Below are 17837 nucleotides of genomic sequence, written 5' to 3'. Positions count from 1 at the left end.
GTCCCTAAAAGTTAAATACAACTATTTCACAAATACTTTGAGATTAAGAAAAAAGTTCAAGACACTGTATTTAAAGCATGATGTAGTTTCAACATTTAATTATAGCCAACATTATCTGTCAGAACACAATCTTGAGTAGAAACTGTGCTGTACAAACTCACCTTATCTAGTGATTCAGGCGAATGATTTAATATTTATAATTATTTATTCATTAGTTTAATCCATACATGTCATGATACCCTTGTCTCATGTACTTTGTGATGTCAATAACAGTTTTTTTTTCTCCATGCAACCTGAGCGTGAGTACTGTCACTGTGCAATTAAAAGCATGATTCTCCAAAATGTGTACAATGATTGCACAACCTGGCGTCCCTTCTACTGCAGAGGTTGTTTGAGCTCAAAAAGTCCTGTTCCTCCTTTGACAACTTTCCCCACCACCAGGCAAGCTGATGGTGACACTAGCTGATCACAAGAGCCTGAAAAATAAAAAGCCAAGAGCATATGATGACAACAAACTCCCACTGTTTAAACAAATTCAATGTTGTAGTCCTCTGCATTTTGCCCTTTTCAAAATCTAAGTTGGGCTGTCATATTGAGCCAGGAATCCACCAACTCTGACTTTCCTTCAGTTTCACTCTATTTACTTGAATTTTCAGTTTACTGTACTGCTACTGCTGAACTCTTTATGTTACCCTAAGCAGAATTTGAGTGATCACAGCCTCACACCAGTGCTTGACTTCTACGGATACAAGTGTGACACTTGTATATACGTAGGATTTTGATGATTGTGTCACCTTGTTCATTTCTTTGATGTGTTTTGAAGTGGAAGTCAACCCAAAAATGTATTTACAAAAATATGTTCTATGAGCCTCTACTCGTCAAAACACGGCATTCTGATTAATATTGAGCTTGTGGAATGTGAGTTAAACAGCAAAATCCAGCCGTTTTTGTCCATCAGTCGCTCAGGGCTCAGGTAGTAAACAATCAATCACCTGTTTTCTGAAGCTGAGCCATGATTGGTCATTACCTGAGCCCTGAGCAACTGTGATGTCATTTTCAGTTGGCAGAAAGTGGCGAAATGGCCACCCCCTGACATGGACAAAAACAAGTGGATTTTGCTGTTTAACTCACATTCCACAAACACAATATTAATCAGAATGCCGTCTTTTGACTAGTGGAAGCGCATAGAACATAGTATTGTAAAGAAAATTTTGGGGTTGACTTCCCCTGTAAAAATGATCACATTTTTTGAGGACCCCCAAGCAGCCTATTAGTTCACTGGTGCCTCAGCTGGCTCTGGCTTGACTTGTGTCAGAATATAAAATTCCTTTGTCCCATCGACTACATGTATTGTTTTTTGTCTTTTAGCTTGTTTTTCCAGTTCAGACATTTTGTCCAAATACTTTTATCATAAAATGAGAGCTGTCATAAAAATATTGTACTAGAGATCTTTTCTCAGTTCAACACATAATATACTGTACACAGCTATGATTTAATTGTTTAAAAGTATTTGAACTAATGATACTTTCTACATTATTTCATGTTACCTGTGTTCCCACACTAACTATTGTGTCATGAGGAATAAGTCATAGGAAAAAACACCCACATAGCATTTTCTTTGACTTTGCAGTGCACTTTCACACCACTTCTAGTTAACATTTGCTGGTTCGAATCCACAGATGGGTTGGTAAATATGGTCACCACAAAATACTGCTATATCATTGTTTTCATTGTTTCATGGATGTAAACAGAAAACAAATGGTGTCCAAGTGGTGTGTGAAGTGCATCTAAATACACAACATGAAGAATTATGCACACGTATGGCTGGCACAGGGCGTTTTGCGAGGGCGTCATGAGAAATAATCTGACAACATTCTGACCGCAGACATGCCACACATTGTGATCATGATGGCGTTTAGAGTCAAACCTAATTTTTGCATTTGCCTACTGCGTTGGAACACCTTCCCACCACAACAGAAACGCATCTAGAGTATATTTGGAATCATACAAAGCACATTTTTGCTAATGTGAAAGCACCCTGCGTATGTAATGAATATTCACGGCATGTTCGTTCTCATTTGTATCATCAGATGCTTACCCAGCATGGTAGCCTGTTTGAGGAATTTGTAGCTGGTCTCAAAAGTCATCTGCTGCAGCGGGGAGGAGTTGGACGAAATGGCATGGCGGTTCAGTGGCTTATACACCCCCTCAAAACACATATAGTCTGCAACGAGTGACAAATGTCTGGGGTCCACCTCGATACCTAGAGGAAGACAGAAAAATAGTGAGCAGAGTGGTTCTGAACTTGTCAGGGTTTTTGCAGTATGTATGTATACCATAAACTGCAAAGACATCTTTGATTTCTTTCTCTATGACTTTGAGAGCCACTTCAATCCCGTAGGTGTTCGCCATGGCATGGACCTCGTTGGAATACAGCCTGTTGACATCCAGGATCTGGTGGATAATACAGTTACAAAGATTATCATATAAGACATTGATGAGATTTTAGGAATATTAATTGTATGTTGCCAACAATTATAAAACAAAAAAAAAGATTAATCAGAACAACAGAGGATGACTTAAATCAGAGGTCCCGAACCACCGGTTCACTTAGGAGCAGGCCGCACTAATGAAAAAAAAAACCCGAAAAAAACCCCAGTACTTCCGGTTTAGCCATTATCAGAGGCTGAAAAATTTGTATTCTCTCCGTTACATCCATCTATGACTGTCTCTTGATGCATGTCATGTTGTCTCCGTCGCAATATTAAACGCATAAGCTAGTAAAATTAGTCAAATAAACAGACATATTTGGATAGTTTCTTTGCAATAGGGAAAAGGCCCAGCGAGAAGTCAACACAAGAATCTATGCCCAAGAAGAAAAAGAAAGGTACATTTCACAAACTGTACCAGAAGACCAACATGAAATATGGATTTACCGCGACAAGTGATTCCCATGCACAAAGTAAGCCCGCTCTGCACAACATGTACAGAGTCAATGCAGACTTCAAAACTGATTCGTCAACGAATGTAAGTGCCTTGACAGTGTCATACTTGGTGGCTAACCGCAATGCTTACGCTAAAAAGTCATTCAATATCAGTAGAGGAAAAAAAAAGTGGATTTGTATTTATTATTGCAGCGTTGCACACGCCCTTTCACCAGGATGCCTGCTCAACAGATTTGTCTGGTTGCTTTGTAAACAGTGCACTCAATTAGATATACATCAAAAATCAATTATTCAAAATGAGGACACTGTCCACGTACATCACTGTGCTCAAACATTTTGTGCATGTTGATGCCCTCTGTGTTGAGAACCATCTCTTTTTCTCCCGTCTTAGTTGTGGTCTCACTCAGAAGGCATCGCGTCAGGCCCCTGGTTTCCATGATGATGGCGTTCTGCGCCACTGTTGACACAACTGACGTCAGGTCGAAGTGTAAATTGCTCACTGGCAAAGCCAGGTCCACCTGTCAACAAGGGTGATATCGAATACTGTAGGTTTAATTACTTGATGGGTGAATTCGTTTTAGTGACACTTAGAACCGAGAACATTTGTACGGAGGCCTCCAGTTATAAATGGAAGAGGCTCTAACAGAAGATTAAAGAATGCAGAAAAAAAGCATAATAACAAATGCAAGACTGCGTTAATTTCATGAAAACTTACTTCACACCACAGTTCATGCTTGAGGTCATAGCAGTAGCCCTCTATTGATGGGTGGGAATTCAGAACAACGTTCACTCTCATCTGATCAATAGACTCTTCTCCGCCCCCACTTTTTGCTTGTTTCTTTTTCGTCTGCAATTTCACGCCCGTGGGCTCCATATGGGACTCTTCCGCGCTCATCTCCACATTCTCTTCCGCCTCCTCTTCCTCCTCCACATCGTCCTGATCCTCACCTTCCTCTTCGCTGTCATAATCGACCTACAGAGGAGGAGAGCAGAGCTGATTGCAGGTCCAGTACAGGTGATAAGTGGCAAATACTCTCCTTAAAGTGGAAGTCAAGCCAAACATATATTTTTTAAGAATGTTCTACGCAGGCCCATTAGTGGAAACACAGCATTCTGATTAATATTGTGTTTGTGGAATATGAGTTAAGTAACAAAATTCACCCGTTTTTAGCAATCAACGGGGGCGGCCATTTTGTCACTTCTCTCGACTGAAAATGATATCCACGTAATAATGTCGATTTTAGATCTATACAGTATTTCTTTTTAAAATATGGATTTTCTTGGGCGGCACAGCAGTCGACTGGTTAGTATGTCCGCCTCACAGTGCTGAGGTCATGGGTTCCGGCCTCGGCCTTCATGTGTGGAGTTTGCATGTTCTCCCCGTGCCTGCGTGGGTTTTCTCCGGGTACTCCGATTTCCTCCCAGATTCCAAAAACATGCATGGTAGGTTAATTGATCACTCTAAATTGCCCCTAGGTGTGATTGTGAACGTGTGTGTTTGTTTATTGCTGTGTGCTCTGCGATTGGCTGGCAACCAGTTCAGGGTGTACCCTGCCTACTGCCCGATGACGGCTGGGACAGGCTCCAGCCCGCCCGCGACCCTTGTGAGGATAGGTTAGGATAATGGGTGGATGGATGGGTTTTCTTGATGGGAAGGATCACTGGATTATTCGTTGAACTGAGTGTTACAGTCGAAGATTGATGAAGGCTCCTTCAAGAATGATATTTTTCCTCCAGAAATATTTTACAACACTACAATATAGTGCGATACATCTGTCCATTCATCCTCTTACTTCCTCTTCCTGTTTGTCTTTTCTCTTGACATCTGATGCGTCAGCGTCACCTTCATTCGCCTGGTCATCAACTATTTCTTTCTCTGGCTCTTCCTCCCCACCATCCCCCTGACAATAGAAATGTGGTAACATGAAGAACAGAAGAACAAGAAGTAGAAATAAAAAACATGAAACACAGATTATTAATATATATGTCAAGCTTTACCCCTGCTGTGTCAGCAAATTCCTTGCCATCATTGTCTTTATCCCTGAGGGTGGCCTTCCTGGTCTCCACAGCAATGGATGCCAGCTTGGCGCTCCGTTTTTCAATGGCTTTAAAAAGGAGTTCAAAAAATCTGAGGAAAGAGTCATTACAACAGGGTTAGGTGGTTTGAATCATCAGTGTCTTCGATGGTACGATGTTAATGGTTAACCTAGTTTCCATGTAGTGGAGGATTTTCTGGGGTGAGAGCTGTTTATCTTCAGTGTAACGGTCAGGATGAAGAAAGTTGAAAGTAATTTTAAATGTCCGCATCTTTGACTGAGGGAGACTCTCAATTCGCAGTGTCTCGACCACATCGACTTTGTGCAATACCTGCCCTCGCACACAGTCCACAAAGTACATGAGAAAATACAAAGGGACAGGAGAACAACAGATGAATGGAAAATAAACAGAAGGATGTCAGGTTGTCCAAAAACAAACAAGAGCATCCATTCTTACCTCAGCCAAGCAGACCCTGGTAAGGTTTCTGCGGAGCTTCTGAGCTCTCTTTAAGGCCTTCTTGCTGTTCAGCACTGGAACACTCATCATGGGAGTCTTGATGTTGGAGCTGGCCACCATCAGGATCTCTCTGAGTCTGTGACACAGCCAAAGATAATCATTATCCACTTTTCTTTTAATGCATACATTGACTGCAATCGCGGTCACAGCATCTTGAAATTGACATTACCGAGGTATTCCCAATGTGACGTTCATCTCTCCCCTGCCAGCAAAGTGGAAGGTGTTGAGGGTCATTTGGGTGGAGGGCTCACCAATGGACTGAGCAGCCAGCAGACCCACCGCTTCCCCTGGATCACACAGTGACCGTTGCCACTTGTAATGCAACAGTTGTCGAAGTCTGCAAACAAATAGCAGCAATAATAATCATCATAGTAATGACAATGTTTGCCGAACAAGGGTACTGAGACCAAAACAAGAAGTATGCTTTGGCACAGACCCCTGCCAAGGTCAAGTGAGTAAGTATTTAAATGTACATTATGAAAAGGTTGAGCAATTTCAATTCTTGACTCCTTCTATGTATATATACACGACAAAAGATGCCGTGTCCATAATTCTTATCACAAGACTGCTCATTATCACTGTCATTCACCTGTCCGAATCCAAGCCATGCTGACTCATTGTGTCTCGATTCTGCAAGTACTTCTCGGTGATGTCGTGGAAGCTTTCAGAAACAGATCCAAAGCTTACATCGGGCCTAAACATGCCAAGGCTGGGCTCAGGGCAGCGGGAGGACTTTTTTGTGTATTTTGATTGTCCAGCTTTATCAAGAGCACGCCACTGTTCTATCAGCTGGGGAAAGATAAGCAGTGCCGATGAAAATGTGTGAATTTGAACCCATTTGAGGTGTTAACAAAAAAATAAATAAATATGACAGCAATACCTTCAGAACAGCTGCATCTCTGCCACACACATTTTGCATTGCGCCTTGTTCAGTCTGCTTCAGTTTGGCCATCTTCTTTTGGGAAAATAATAGGAATGCTCCTATAACAGGTTACAATAAAATAGGATGACTGTGGTCGGTAATGATATGAAGGAAAACAAGTCACATTTGAAATGTGGACATAAATTATGTACCTCTGCGAGGACAAGCCACCTCTCTCTTTGCTTTCCAGCGTTGTATGGCTGAAAAATGTTGACTGGCACCTTGAGGGTCCAACCGTGCTAACACCTCATCCAAGCCTTGGGACTTCCTTATCACCTACAGCAACAGCAAAATGTTTACTACCAGTATGTTTCAATTATACAAAGGTTCCCAGTAATTGCTTAATCCAGGTGTGGTTTTTCAACATTTTGAGGAATTTACACCATAACTGCTGTTTCACGTACATGAAAATGAAAAAAATTACTTCCCGACTTTAGCTTCACCCTGAGCAGATGGAATGCTAATTTACATAATGTACAACTACATGTCTATTAAGCACCCGCATTAGGTAATACCTAAATTATGCAAACACATTAAAACAATATGATAACACCTCACATTACATCATTAACAATGGATAACAATGATTTAATAGCTACGAAATCTGTGTGTAGTATAATTTATCCCCAAAGGCCATATTATAGCACAGTGGGGCCCATCTACTACACTTTCACTGTGGCAGCCATTTTGGCCAGTGACACACACCGAAGAGGATGCACTGAATTTGACAAGGCTGCCGTTTTTCAATGCTCATCTAGTGCTGTCAGAAAATTATCATTTGAGTATGGCTTATTTGCAACATCTGCAGGCTCACCTCAAAGTTGTCCTCTATGAAGGGAAACTGCCTTGGCTGCAGGAACTGCGTCTTAGGGATATCAAGCCCATCTTCACCATACAGGAATTGGACTACAGATCCATCACTGTCCCGCACTGTCAGATCATATTGTACCACCAAACCCTCCAGATGCTTTATAACGCACCTACAAAGTAAAAAAAGGAAGAATAGTGGAATCTATTTTTTTCCCCTTTTCTGCCTCTCAAGGGTTGATTTACCTCTGCAGGTATCCTGATCTGGAAGTTTTTACAGCAGTATCCACAAGTCCTTCTCTGCCAGCCATACAATGGAAGAAAAATTCCTGATGGTAACATGACCACAAAGTTAACAGTAAGATTTAATGCTTAGCCTGCAGGAATTCATCCAATCTTTAGTAAAAATCTAAGCTTGGATACAAACACACACCTGTGGTTTGATGCCTGTGAGGAACCTTCCAGAAACAAAACCCCCAGCACCGGGCGCTGGGTCATATGGCTGGAAACAGGGTAATGATTTCCCAGACGGCATGAGCGGAGGTCTACGACCCTCTAACTCAATCTGACCTAGTAGACACGAGATCTGACACATGCACACAAATAATGAAGCTTGCAGGCTCAACCGTTTACAAGGTGATATGAATATTAAGACAGTGAAAGTCTAATGAATTTCAGTCTCATCGTGAGGGGAAGAGTTGGGAAATTTACCTGCATGGTGTTGACGGTGGAACCCTTGGCACCTGACTGGACCATCAGTTGGAGGTTGTTGTCTGGGAAAGAGGTGTGAAGGCCAACTGGCATACACACCTACAAAAGAGACAAGATAGACCAATTGGAATTACGGACTTCTGCAATACACATTTTAAAGTGAGTTTGGCGATTACGAAGAGCCTGCAAATATTTGCAGCTTGTCATTTGCAACGTCACAAGTATATTGGGTGGGGGGGGGGGGGGGGGGGGGGAAATATCCTCCATTATTGACTGAAAATGCCATTTATGTATCATGGGTTCATAATGCCAATGCAAATATAACAGAGCAACAATTAAACCATTACAGTTCATGATTGTGTACATTGTAAATGCATGATGTTGATGCTATATGATCCTCTTTGGTTTAAAGGTAAAGTCAACCCAAACATTTTCTTTGCAACTAGTCTAATCTTGACATTCTGATTGATATTGTGCTTGACGAATACGAATTAAGCAGCAAAATCTACATGTTTTTATCCATGTCAGGGGCGGCCATTTTGTCACTTGCTCTTGACTGAAAATGACATCACAGTTGCTCAGGGCTCAAGTAACAACCAATCATGGCTCAGTTTAAGAAAACAGGTGAGCTGTTATTGGTTGTTGCCTGAGCCCTGATCAACTGTGATGTCATTTTCAGTTGACAGCAAGTGAAAAAATGGCCGTGCCGAGATGGATAAAAAGCTTAACTGCTTAACTCATATTCCACAAACCAAATTGTAATCAAAGTGCCGTGTTTAGACTAGTGGGGGCGCATACAACATAATATTGTAAAGAAAAATTTGGTTAACATAACTACTCCTAGTGTTAAGTGCATTGCCGTCATCTTGTGACATCTATACAAAATTAGAAACCCCTTTTGGGGGAGAGTTGTCAATAATTTTTTTGTAATTAGATTTTTGCTATTCGCTGCAGTGTTTGGTTCATCACTGTATTTCTTCTACATTGCAGACTACTATAATATGGTACACATTGTTGCCGACTACTAGCCCCGTTGATTATGCTATCTTGGAAGAGTATGGGTAACTTCCACTAACTTTTTAACCACTAAGAGCAAGGAAAAGGTGGTGAAGGTCTCCATATCTGTGCACTTACTATAGGATTCCAGCTGTAGCATTTACTGTTTGTGTGTAGCACATATTTATCCCCACCATGTTAGAGCACAGTGGGGCACACGCGCAACAACTTTAATGTAGCAGCCATTTTGGCCAGTAGCACCCACTGTTGAGGGTGCACTGAATTTGACAAAGCTGCAATAGTTTATAATGCGGAAGCTGTGATCTCATCCTTGATCGCATACCTGTGGCACTGCTGACCATGTTAGTGTGACAACACAGATCGTATCACTGATGACTTGTTAACTGATCAGAAGTTCAACTTTGCAAATTTCCATCTGAGACCCTTAAAATATACCATACTTGTTGCACAAGTGAGTCCATTTAGTTCCTTGTACAGAACAGCAAGACATGCAAAAACTACTAAAACACTGAACAGTTAGAAATGTGGAATCCAAGGTTTACAGAAGTTTAAATAGAGGTGATAGTGGAGTTTCGGTTTGTCCTGAAATCTCACCCGAAAGCCCAATTGTTTTTGAGTACACTAGTGTACAAATAGCAGAGTGTAAGTTGAATTTCCCCTTGAGGGATTCAGTATAATAATTTTAAAATACTGTTATTCCTAAGAAATCAACTAAAATTTGAACTCTTAGAGCCAGCGGGTCCAAATGTTTGCCGTCAATGTTATACATTAATGGCCACATTATGCCGCCGCCCCTGTGTGACCTATATCTTTGCTACTGTAACAATGAAAATTTCCCCACTGTGGGATCAATAAAGGCATTCTTATCTTATCTTATCTTAAATCCGGTTCTCAAGGTCCACCATCCTTCATGTTTTAGATGTTTCCCTCCCCCAACACGCCTGATTCAACTTATCATCTTATCAGCAAGCTCTGCAGAAGCCAAATAATGATCCTGATCAAAAGAATCAGGGTAGTGGCCCTCGAGGACCGGATTTGGATACCCCTGTCTTAGAGTCTTCTGTTTTGAGTCTGATGATAAGTAACAATGCCAAACTTAAACAAGAGGAAAAAGAAAAAATAGTGGCGGTAGCACTATATAGTATAAAAGTAGAAATGTTACCTTGTTAATATCATTGTTTACTTGGTTGGCGACTTCTTTAAATTTGTGGTCAGCCATGCTAAAATCTCGCTGGTCTGGGTCGAGATGAGCATCCTGCCAACGGCTCTTGGCCTCTGCTTCATCCACATCAGGGGGGAGGTTGAATGCTGCCTGGAGGGCCTGAGAAATGGAAAGAAGCATAATGTTACCGCGTCAGAATTGAAACCACTCTCAGGGAAGGCCCGATGTTGTTACCATCCTTGGAAACACATCTTAGACTTCAGAGCGTAAGCGGTCAGCTGTCACATTTACTGTTTGTGTGGAGTACATACTTGCCCAGTGGCCATGATGGAGCACAATGGGGCCCACAAACTACAGCTTTCACTGTTGCAGCCATTTTGGCCAGTAGCACCCACTGATGAGGATACACTGAATTTGACAAGGCTGCAGTATTTCCAAATGTATGTTGACCTTTTGAAGCAAACAAGAAAGATGAGGAGTAGCTGCTTGAACTCACTCTTGTACCAATTTTCAGTGATTCTTGGATAATGCGTTTCCTCTTTTTGTTGGCACTTGGTTTCACGAGAATGTCCTCAACGCCTAATAGAAAACACATACTGGAGGTAAATATTTTCAAATATCCCCGTGGGAAAAGAAAACATGACTTCATTTACCCAGAGTGAATCCTCTATATAACTGAAGGTAAGCAGTAAAGAGTCTGGCCAGACAGCTGAGCAGTTTGCCGCTGGTCTCCCCTCCATAAAGTTCATAGCAACAATGGACCAGACCATATGCAGATGAGCCGTAGTGAGCTTTGTCCAGAACGCCCACTAACAACTCACCCTGACGGATCACCACCTAAGAAGTACGATACATTTTGAATTGTTAAATCTCATTTGACGACTTGATGCAATGCTTACATTTCTGAAACCAACAAAAAGGTGTGCGTGCGTGTGTGTGTATGTACCTGTGAGTCACACATGGTGTCAGGTTGATATCCTGGAGTCGCTCGTGGGGGAACTTGGATCCATGCTTTGCTGGGGATTTTTGATTTCCCGACCAGATTTAAAGGCACAGCATTTTTGGGAATAACATTGAGCAGGAGGGTGGATACCACCTATAAAGGGCCAAGGCATTACTTACATCAGCTTTATATGTCCACTTCGTAGCCATTTAACTATGGCTAATTTTGTACAAGTTTATGCAATCTGTAAGAATGCGAGGCGGATTACCTAGGCTCATGACCAATGAAAATAAAAGTTTAGTTTACAGATCAGTCTTTACTTGCTAAGAAAAATATCACAGGTAAATGTGAAAAAAAATCCCCGAGGCAAAGGATCTTACAAGTATTTTGGTTTGGTGGAACCAAAGTTGAATATTTTGGGCCACAATTTCGAAAGGAACGCTTGGCACAAAAAAAGAATTTATTTTAACAGGCGTGTTCACTTTTGTATTTATTATTACATATTGGTTAATTATGCCTGTGGGTCTGATCACCTTAAATTTGAAGAAAATAAATAGATTTTTTTTTTCTGACCTTCTAATTTCAGGATGATTTTGCAGAGAAATTTGGTGAAATCTTTAATAAAAAGTCAAGGATCACAGGTGTCACACTACCTGCTTTCCTGTCCAGAGTTTCTGTGGCTTGAGCATTGCAGGTCGGAGCAGTTTGACTCTGCCTGGTTTGTCGGTCAGTCCTCTGTACACAAGTTCAGTGTACTGATCTCTTGTGAAGAAACAGCCTCGGATTGTCATGCGTGTACCTGAAACCATGTGATCTTGAATAAGACCAGCCAAAGGCTTTCCATCCTGATGAAAGAAAGAACGAACTAGTGATAAGTATATAAATACACAATGCTGTGGAAAAAAACTGTTTGGTTCTTCCTAATGCCTGTTTTTGTTTTTTTTGCTGCACATTTATTACACTTAATTTTTTTTAATCATCAAGCCAATTTTCATCTCACAAAGACAATCGAAGAAGTGAACATACATACAACTCTAATTTAACCAGCTTTCGGTAAAGCTGAATTAAGTTTTACTGGCTACACCCAGGCCTTATTGCCACTAGATCAAGAAATCACTTTAATAGTACCTCACACACAAAGTAGGCTACAAGATCTGAAAAAGAATTTCATCATGAATTTGAAGAAAGAATGTCAAAGTGATTGAAATCTATCGATTCTGGAAAGGGTTACAAGGTTAACTAAACTATCTGAAACATTCAAGTGTGGTGAATATGAAGGAGGTAAAGGAAGGGGGGGATACCTTTTCACAGCACTATAAATCAATCACATTAGAGCACAACTGTTTGATTTGCTGGTTTTTACAACTGCTAAGGTATATTGTATACATGCATGTATTCATCTACCTTTGGCACAAGGTACTGTTGGTTGGTGCTGACTAATGTGTAGGCCTCAGCTCGACCAAGCTCACTCTGAGGGAAGTGAGCATTCATCTCATCCCCATCAAAGTCTGCATTGTAAGCTTTGCAGTTGGCATAGTGGAGCCTCAGGACCTGTAGCACAAAACAAGTAAACCAATCTAAAATATGGTTCATAGTCATTGAAACTGTTAACTAAATAGCTATACAGACCTTCTCTCCTGGCAAAATGCGTGCACAGTGAGCCTGAATTGACGGTCTGTGCAAGGTTGGCTGTCTGTTCAACAACAAAACATCTCCGTTCTTAATATGACGGTTCACCTTGAGAAACAAAGACAGACAATAACACCACTTGACTAAGTCATGACAGCATACACAGAATGTTTAATTTTATGTCCAAGTAAAGTCATGTCCATGTAGCAGATTGTCCAACACAATGAGAGTAACCATAGGAATTCCTTCACACTGACTCACGATTTTCATCGGCATCTTGTGTGGACCTGGACAAGGCGTCAGCAGCTGCTTAGCAACCGCTTCTCTTTGTGTAAAGTTGCTTGGAGACAAGATGGTTCTCCTGCCATCCTCGCTAATGACCATCGTAGCACCGGGGTGGGCATTTGGCCCGTTGAGGACAGCCTGACGAAGCTCCTTCACGTTCCACGGCGTGACTGGCTGTGGGTAGGTCAGCTTTGTGGCAAAAACCTGCACAAACATGGCAAATTGGTCAAGAAATTTGCACTACATTTTTCTAATCAGAGATGCAAGCAAACTTTTCAAAAATGTTTGCGCTGATTTTTTTCCTCTAGCACATCAGGTCTTCATAATAACTATACAGTAATTTATGAATTAAGGGTTAGGTGCAGCAACATGTGGAATTTTTTTTTCTGAAACGTCATAGTGATAAATTACAACACATGGCAAAATCGGTATTGTGCACACTTTTACAAGTCAAAAACAACAACAAAAAAATCTCAAAAACCTGATGTGCGAGAAAAAAAGACCATTTTGATATCCGCGTCAAAAATACTTTTAGGGACACATGAAACCATCTGTGATTAAAATTTACCGTTGACCAATATTGACAGTCATGGAGAAACTCAACTGTAGGAAAACTAACTATTTGTGACTAATTTCCACCAAAGGTGCATATACTACATAGGTACTTATGGGGATACATTTTAAAAAACTCAAGCATACCATTGGAATCCCTATCTCATTGGTTCCGATGTACATATCTGGACAGATGACAGATCTTGCAGCATAATCAACTCTTTTGCCCATCATGTGTTTACGGAACAATCCATCCTTTTTCTCCAGGATCTACAAAGGAAAAAAAACGTGCCAGTAAATCATCAGGAATGTCATGTAAAAAATGTGAAATTATGCTGTCGTCAGCCCACTCTTCTTCTACGGTTATAGGAAAGCACTGCAACATAAAATATGTTCACCTGAGAAAAATAAAGTTCTAATTATGAAGTTAATTATCAAAATTAGTCATTAACAATTAAAAATATAACAGATAAAATTGTTAAGGGAAGCGGATCTGTGCTTCTAGAGTTTTGATTACCGGTACATTGGGTATGCTTTATAACCAATACGGAATTATTAGTTACCTCAATTACATTTATTATTACGATAACAATTTTGTTGTGATTTATTCATGATTTACAGGATCATACAAGTGTATCTGACTTCACTTTTTGTTATTGTGCTTATGACAGACTGTGTTTGGGTGAATGATAATATAATTTTTGTTCTTGACTAAATTAAAATATGATAAAATATGATGATATCTATACTGTATTAAATATTACTATCCCTCAAATAGTGGCGTTGGCCATTTACTTATTTTTTATTCTAAGTTACAGACTTAAGACATTTTGTATTAAGACTTGGTAGCTGATGTTTGACTTTTTTTCACAATGTACCTGTCTGATTCCTGGGTACTTTTCTGACATCATTTTGTCCATGTCACTATCAAAGACAATGTTGACGTGGGTCTGAAGGCGAATCCACATGTTGTAAAGTTTATCTGTTAATGTCATTCCAGGTATCTCTGCGAGAAAAGACTGGTCTGTCTCTTCCGTTGTCTGAGACTGAAAAAATTAGACAAAGGCAAAATGAATATTTGTCAAAACAATTAAAATAAAGGGCCATTTTTTTTATTCAAACACATTGACGAAATCGTACCTCATCCTCCTGAGTACCTTTCTCAGCAGCCATGAGAGAAAGCAGTTTTCTTACGATTGTACTGTCCTTCATGACGGCTTGCATGTTGACCGTCTGACCGTTGGTAAACATCTGGTCACCCAGTCGATTTATTGGACGATACCTGAAGATAAGAAAGACTTCATTCATGGTCACACATCTTTACGCAAAACCATGCACAGATTGTCATTAAAGTGGCTGTGTTGGACCTGCAAGGCGGAACCACCATCAGATCCAGGAAGAAGAGATCCGGAGAGACACCTTTCTCCTCTTCATTTGATCCAGAGTTGTCGACCAACCCAGAAAACAGACACTTCAAGAAGAAACCTGGAAAGAAAAGAGAGATGGCTTAGATTGGTAAAACAATTCAATTTCACATCTATATTGGCTTCGTCTTGTGGAATGGCAAGCCATGGACGCATTTTAACAATCACTGACACATTGAAATTAATTCAAACGGCATTAATCTGTTTTAGCCCCCTCAAAAAACACTGTTGCCTTACCTTCATTCTTCCACAGTTCATTGGTATGTTCTCTAGCAGTGCTGGCAGTCAAGTACGCTTTTTCTCCAGTCATCAGACCTACAAAAAAGTACAACCAAATATTGGTATCTATATTCCTGTCATCCATTTTATGGGACACTTATCCATTTCAGGGCAGAGGGTCGGAGACATCTCTGCTGATTTAGGGTGACAGGCAGTTTATAGCACTTGACATTCATGAAAAAAAGCAAATCAAATATGGCTTTCAACTTTGATTGTTTTATCTGACTGCACACACAACATTAAGTGGGTAGAAATTACACAGCAATTTGCACGGGACCTAAAAATGATTCGAAAATAACGAAAAAGACTCACCATCAGTTTTGAGAATGGTTTGCGTATTAGAGGGCATTGTGACAATCAGCTTGCTGTTGTGCTCACGTCGTATTGTGAACCGCTTGCTCCTGTTTGCATACAAAGTGTTCTTTAGTTTTATTAACATTTAAGTAATGCAACGCAAATCCCTACACAATGACAATTGAAAATAAGCATTCGTTTTAATTGGAAGGGAAAACATCTCCACCAAAGTCATGCATTATTAAATAGGAAAATTATTAAAAGGGAAATATGGGACTCTGATACTCTTATAATAGTTGTCCAATACTGAAGTTGGGTATGGTAAAACTTTGATATAGTGTTACCTGCAGTGGGGACATTTCCGACTTTTCATGTGAATTCTCCAGAAATCATTTATCAAACTGTTTTTTCTTTCAACAAGGTGTTTTATCTAGGGGGGGGGAACAGACGTGTATCAAAAAAAGATAGATAAATTAGATTGCTGTTAATCACGCAAATATACATTTATCACAATGTTTACATGTTCACCCAATACAATACATAAACATAATATCTAGAGAGTGAATGTGTTTACTGACCGGTTTGCCGTTTCCTGAGCTGTCAGTTACAACAACTGAATCTGTGAACTCTTTTAGCACCGCTGCAATATGGTCACCAGTGGCTTTGCCATTCTCCTCCATAAACTAGCATAACCATAATCAAAAAGAAAAACACTCACACCAACCAATATAAATCTTTTTCAAACTTTTTTTGAAGAATACCAGTAGTATAAAAATGTTAGGATAAATTGTTTTACACCAACAAAAACTTTATTCATATTAGAATACACATTCAAATAATAATCCATGCATTATGTTGTTTAGTTTTGGCTGTAAGGATGTACAGTATGTATAGACTTAAAATGTATCCTATTGATTGTGATTTATGAAGGTAAAATTCCGTATGTTGTTATAATACGTTATAAATGGTAAGCTGAAGCTTCACCTGGCTGAGAACTTCCTCTATCTGGTAAACTTGCCGCATGGCTCCATGGTCCAGTAATTTCAGTTGGTTCAACAACAGGTGGACGGCTGCCCGTGGACATGTTAACATGTGGCACGTCAGACATGACCCACGAATCAACAAGTAGAGTTTCTATACGTGAGAAAAACAACAGCAAAAAAAGTGGAAAACAGAAAGGTTACATTTTATTGAATCTTTACAGGATAATTCCCAGCACTGACAGTGATAACCAGTCCAACGAAAAGTGCATGTGACAACAGTGTGCATTCATGACTCTTACGTCAAAAAATAGTGGGCTGTAAACAGGAAGAGGTAGCTCTATGTGTCCCAGGTGTCCTGGACAGTTGTTGAAGTCCTGGCAGCAAGTTGAACATGCCTGATGGGACAAAACAACACAATAATCTCCGTCACTCACAATATTTCAAATTTAATTGTCACCACTACCACTGTCAATCATACCCACAAGTTTGGTTGATTTAAACATTTGTCATTAACCATGGATGGATAGAGAATGACATTGCTTCTTTGCTATAAATAATCGGAAATGCATTGCCTCTTATATACATTTACCTCTTTGTTGTCTGCAGGTCCCAAGGCCAAGTCATACAGGCTATTCGGGAGCGTATTTCCAACACCATCAAGCAACCTTGAGTTGGTGATCGTCTTTACACTCAACTTCCTAGACAAGATCAAAATAACCAATTTACTCACAGCATACGCAACTGCTACCGTACTTGTTGATTTCGCGGCACTATAGATATAGCAATAGAAATTGCACCGTTTAAATATGACTTTCGAAGGAAGTGGCGACAGTTCCTTCCTAAATATAAGGTAGTAGTCCACCTTTAAAAGGGGTCAGTCAATTGCTGTAAGGAAGCTCAATAGATTTAAAAATGTATTTAGTTTATTCAACTTTTGATCTTCAATTTTAGCACGAAGCCAAAAGCTAACAATCTCACCGTATCTCTTCGGCAGAGTAGATGCCAAAAGACATGCCCTCTAATCGCCGCCATGGCAGTTCTTTTCTAAATAGCATATTTGATGATTATTAAGACTTGGGAATGTTTACTACTAGAAAATGATTGCGAGGTTTTCTGAACACACGCGCCATGAGGTCTTGGTACTGTTTTCGCCCACGTGCCTCATAGGACCCATGCATTCTCCAAAGTAGATGGGGGGCGGCATATATATGATTAAGATTTAAGACGTGTGATTTTAAGTCGACCAAAAATATATATTAAAAACAGAAATAATATATTTGAAGTCAAATTTTCAACAGTGGCGCCATATTCGGAGAAAAAAAAATCAGTCT

The 17837-nt window shown here is 40.1% G+C and overlaps 1 protein-coding gene and 3 non-coding genes across 4 annotated transcripts; all 4 read right to left on the bottom strand.

The window, feature by feature from the left end:
* Window positions 1-69: 69 nt before the first annotated feature.
* polr1a (RNA polymerase I subunit A) lies at window positions 70-17833 on the bottom strand. Its single transcript, XM_086057243.1, has 37 exons — window positions 17485-17833; window positions 17096-17204; window positions 16806-16901; window positions 16508-16657; window positions 16102-16206; window positions 15868-15953; window positions 15542-15630; window positions 15188-15265; window positions 14894-15011; window positions 14667-14808; window positions 14405-14572; window positions 13674-13796; window positions 12951-13178; window positions 12690-12797; window positions 12465-12611; window positions 11714-11905; window positions 11064-11213; window positions 10771-10954; window positions 10614-10696; window positions 10118-10276; window positions 7939-8037; window positions 7661-7813; window positions 7474-7556; window positions 7235-7400; window positions 6573-6696; window positions 6379-6479; window positions 6088-6287; window positions 5668-5835; window positions 5439-5574; window positions 5152-5312; window positions 4944-5073; window positions 4739-4846; window positions 3661-3918; window positions 3263-3463; window positions 2337-2454; window positions 2099-2263; window positions 70-476 (listed from the first exon to the last, which is right to left on the bottom strand). Exons 1-37 carry the CDS (start codon window positions 17559-17561, stop codon window positions 376-378), a joined length of 5064 nt encoding a protein of 1687 aa, XP_085913369.1. The 5' UTR covers window positions 17562-17833; the 3' UTR covers window positions 70-375.
* Window positions 7023-7158, bottom strand: LOC147151521 (small nucleolar RNA SNORA5). The gene has a single exon (XR_015085969.1). It is a non-coding gene; the product is annotated as a small nucleolar RNA SNORA5 (small nucleolar RNA).
* LOC147151520 (small nucleolar RNA SNORA5) lies at window positions 9100-9232 on the bottom strand. Its single transcript, XR_015085970.1, has one exon. It is a non-coding gene; the product is annotated as a small nucleolar RNA SNORA5 (small nucleolar RNA).
* On the bottom strand, window positions 10410-10545 carry LOC147151519 (small nucleolar RNA SNORA5). The gene has a single exon (XR_015085971.1). It is a non-coding gene; the product is annotated as a small nucleolar RNA SNORA5 (small nucleolar RNA).
* Window positions 17834-17837: the final 4 nt, after the last annotated feature.

The sequence above is a fragment of the Filicampus tigris genome, chromosome 2 (genome assembly GCF_054856515.1).
Source record: "Filicampus tigris isolate MCC_2025a chromosome 2, RoL_Ftig_1.0, whole genome shotgun sequence".
NCBI classification, from domain to species: domain Eukaryota; kingdom Metazoa; phylum Chordata; class Actinopteri; order Syngnathiformes; family Syngnathidae; genus Filicampus; species Filicampus tigris.
The sequence above is the reverse complement of the archived record's forward strand: the minus strand, read 5'-3'. Positions and strand labels throughout refer to the sequence as shown.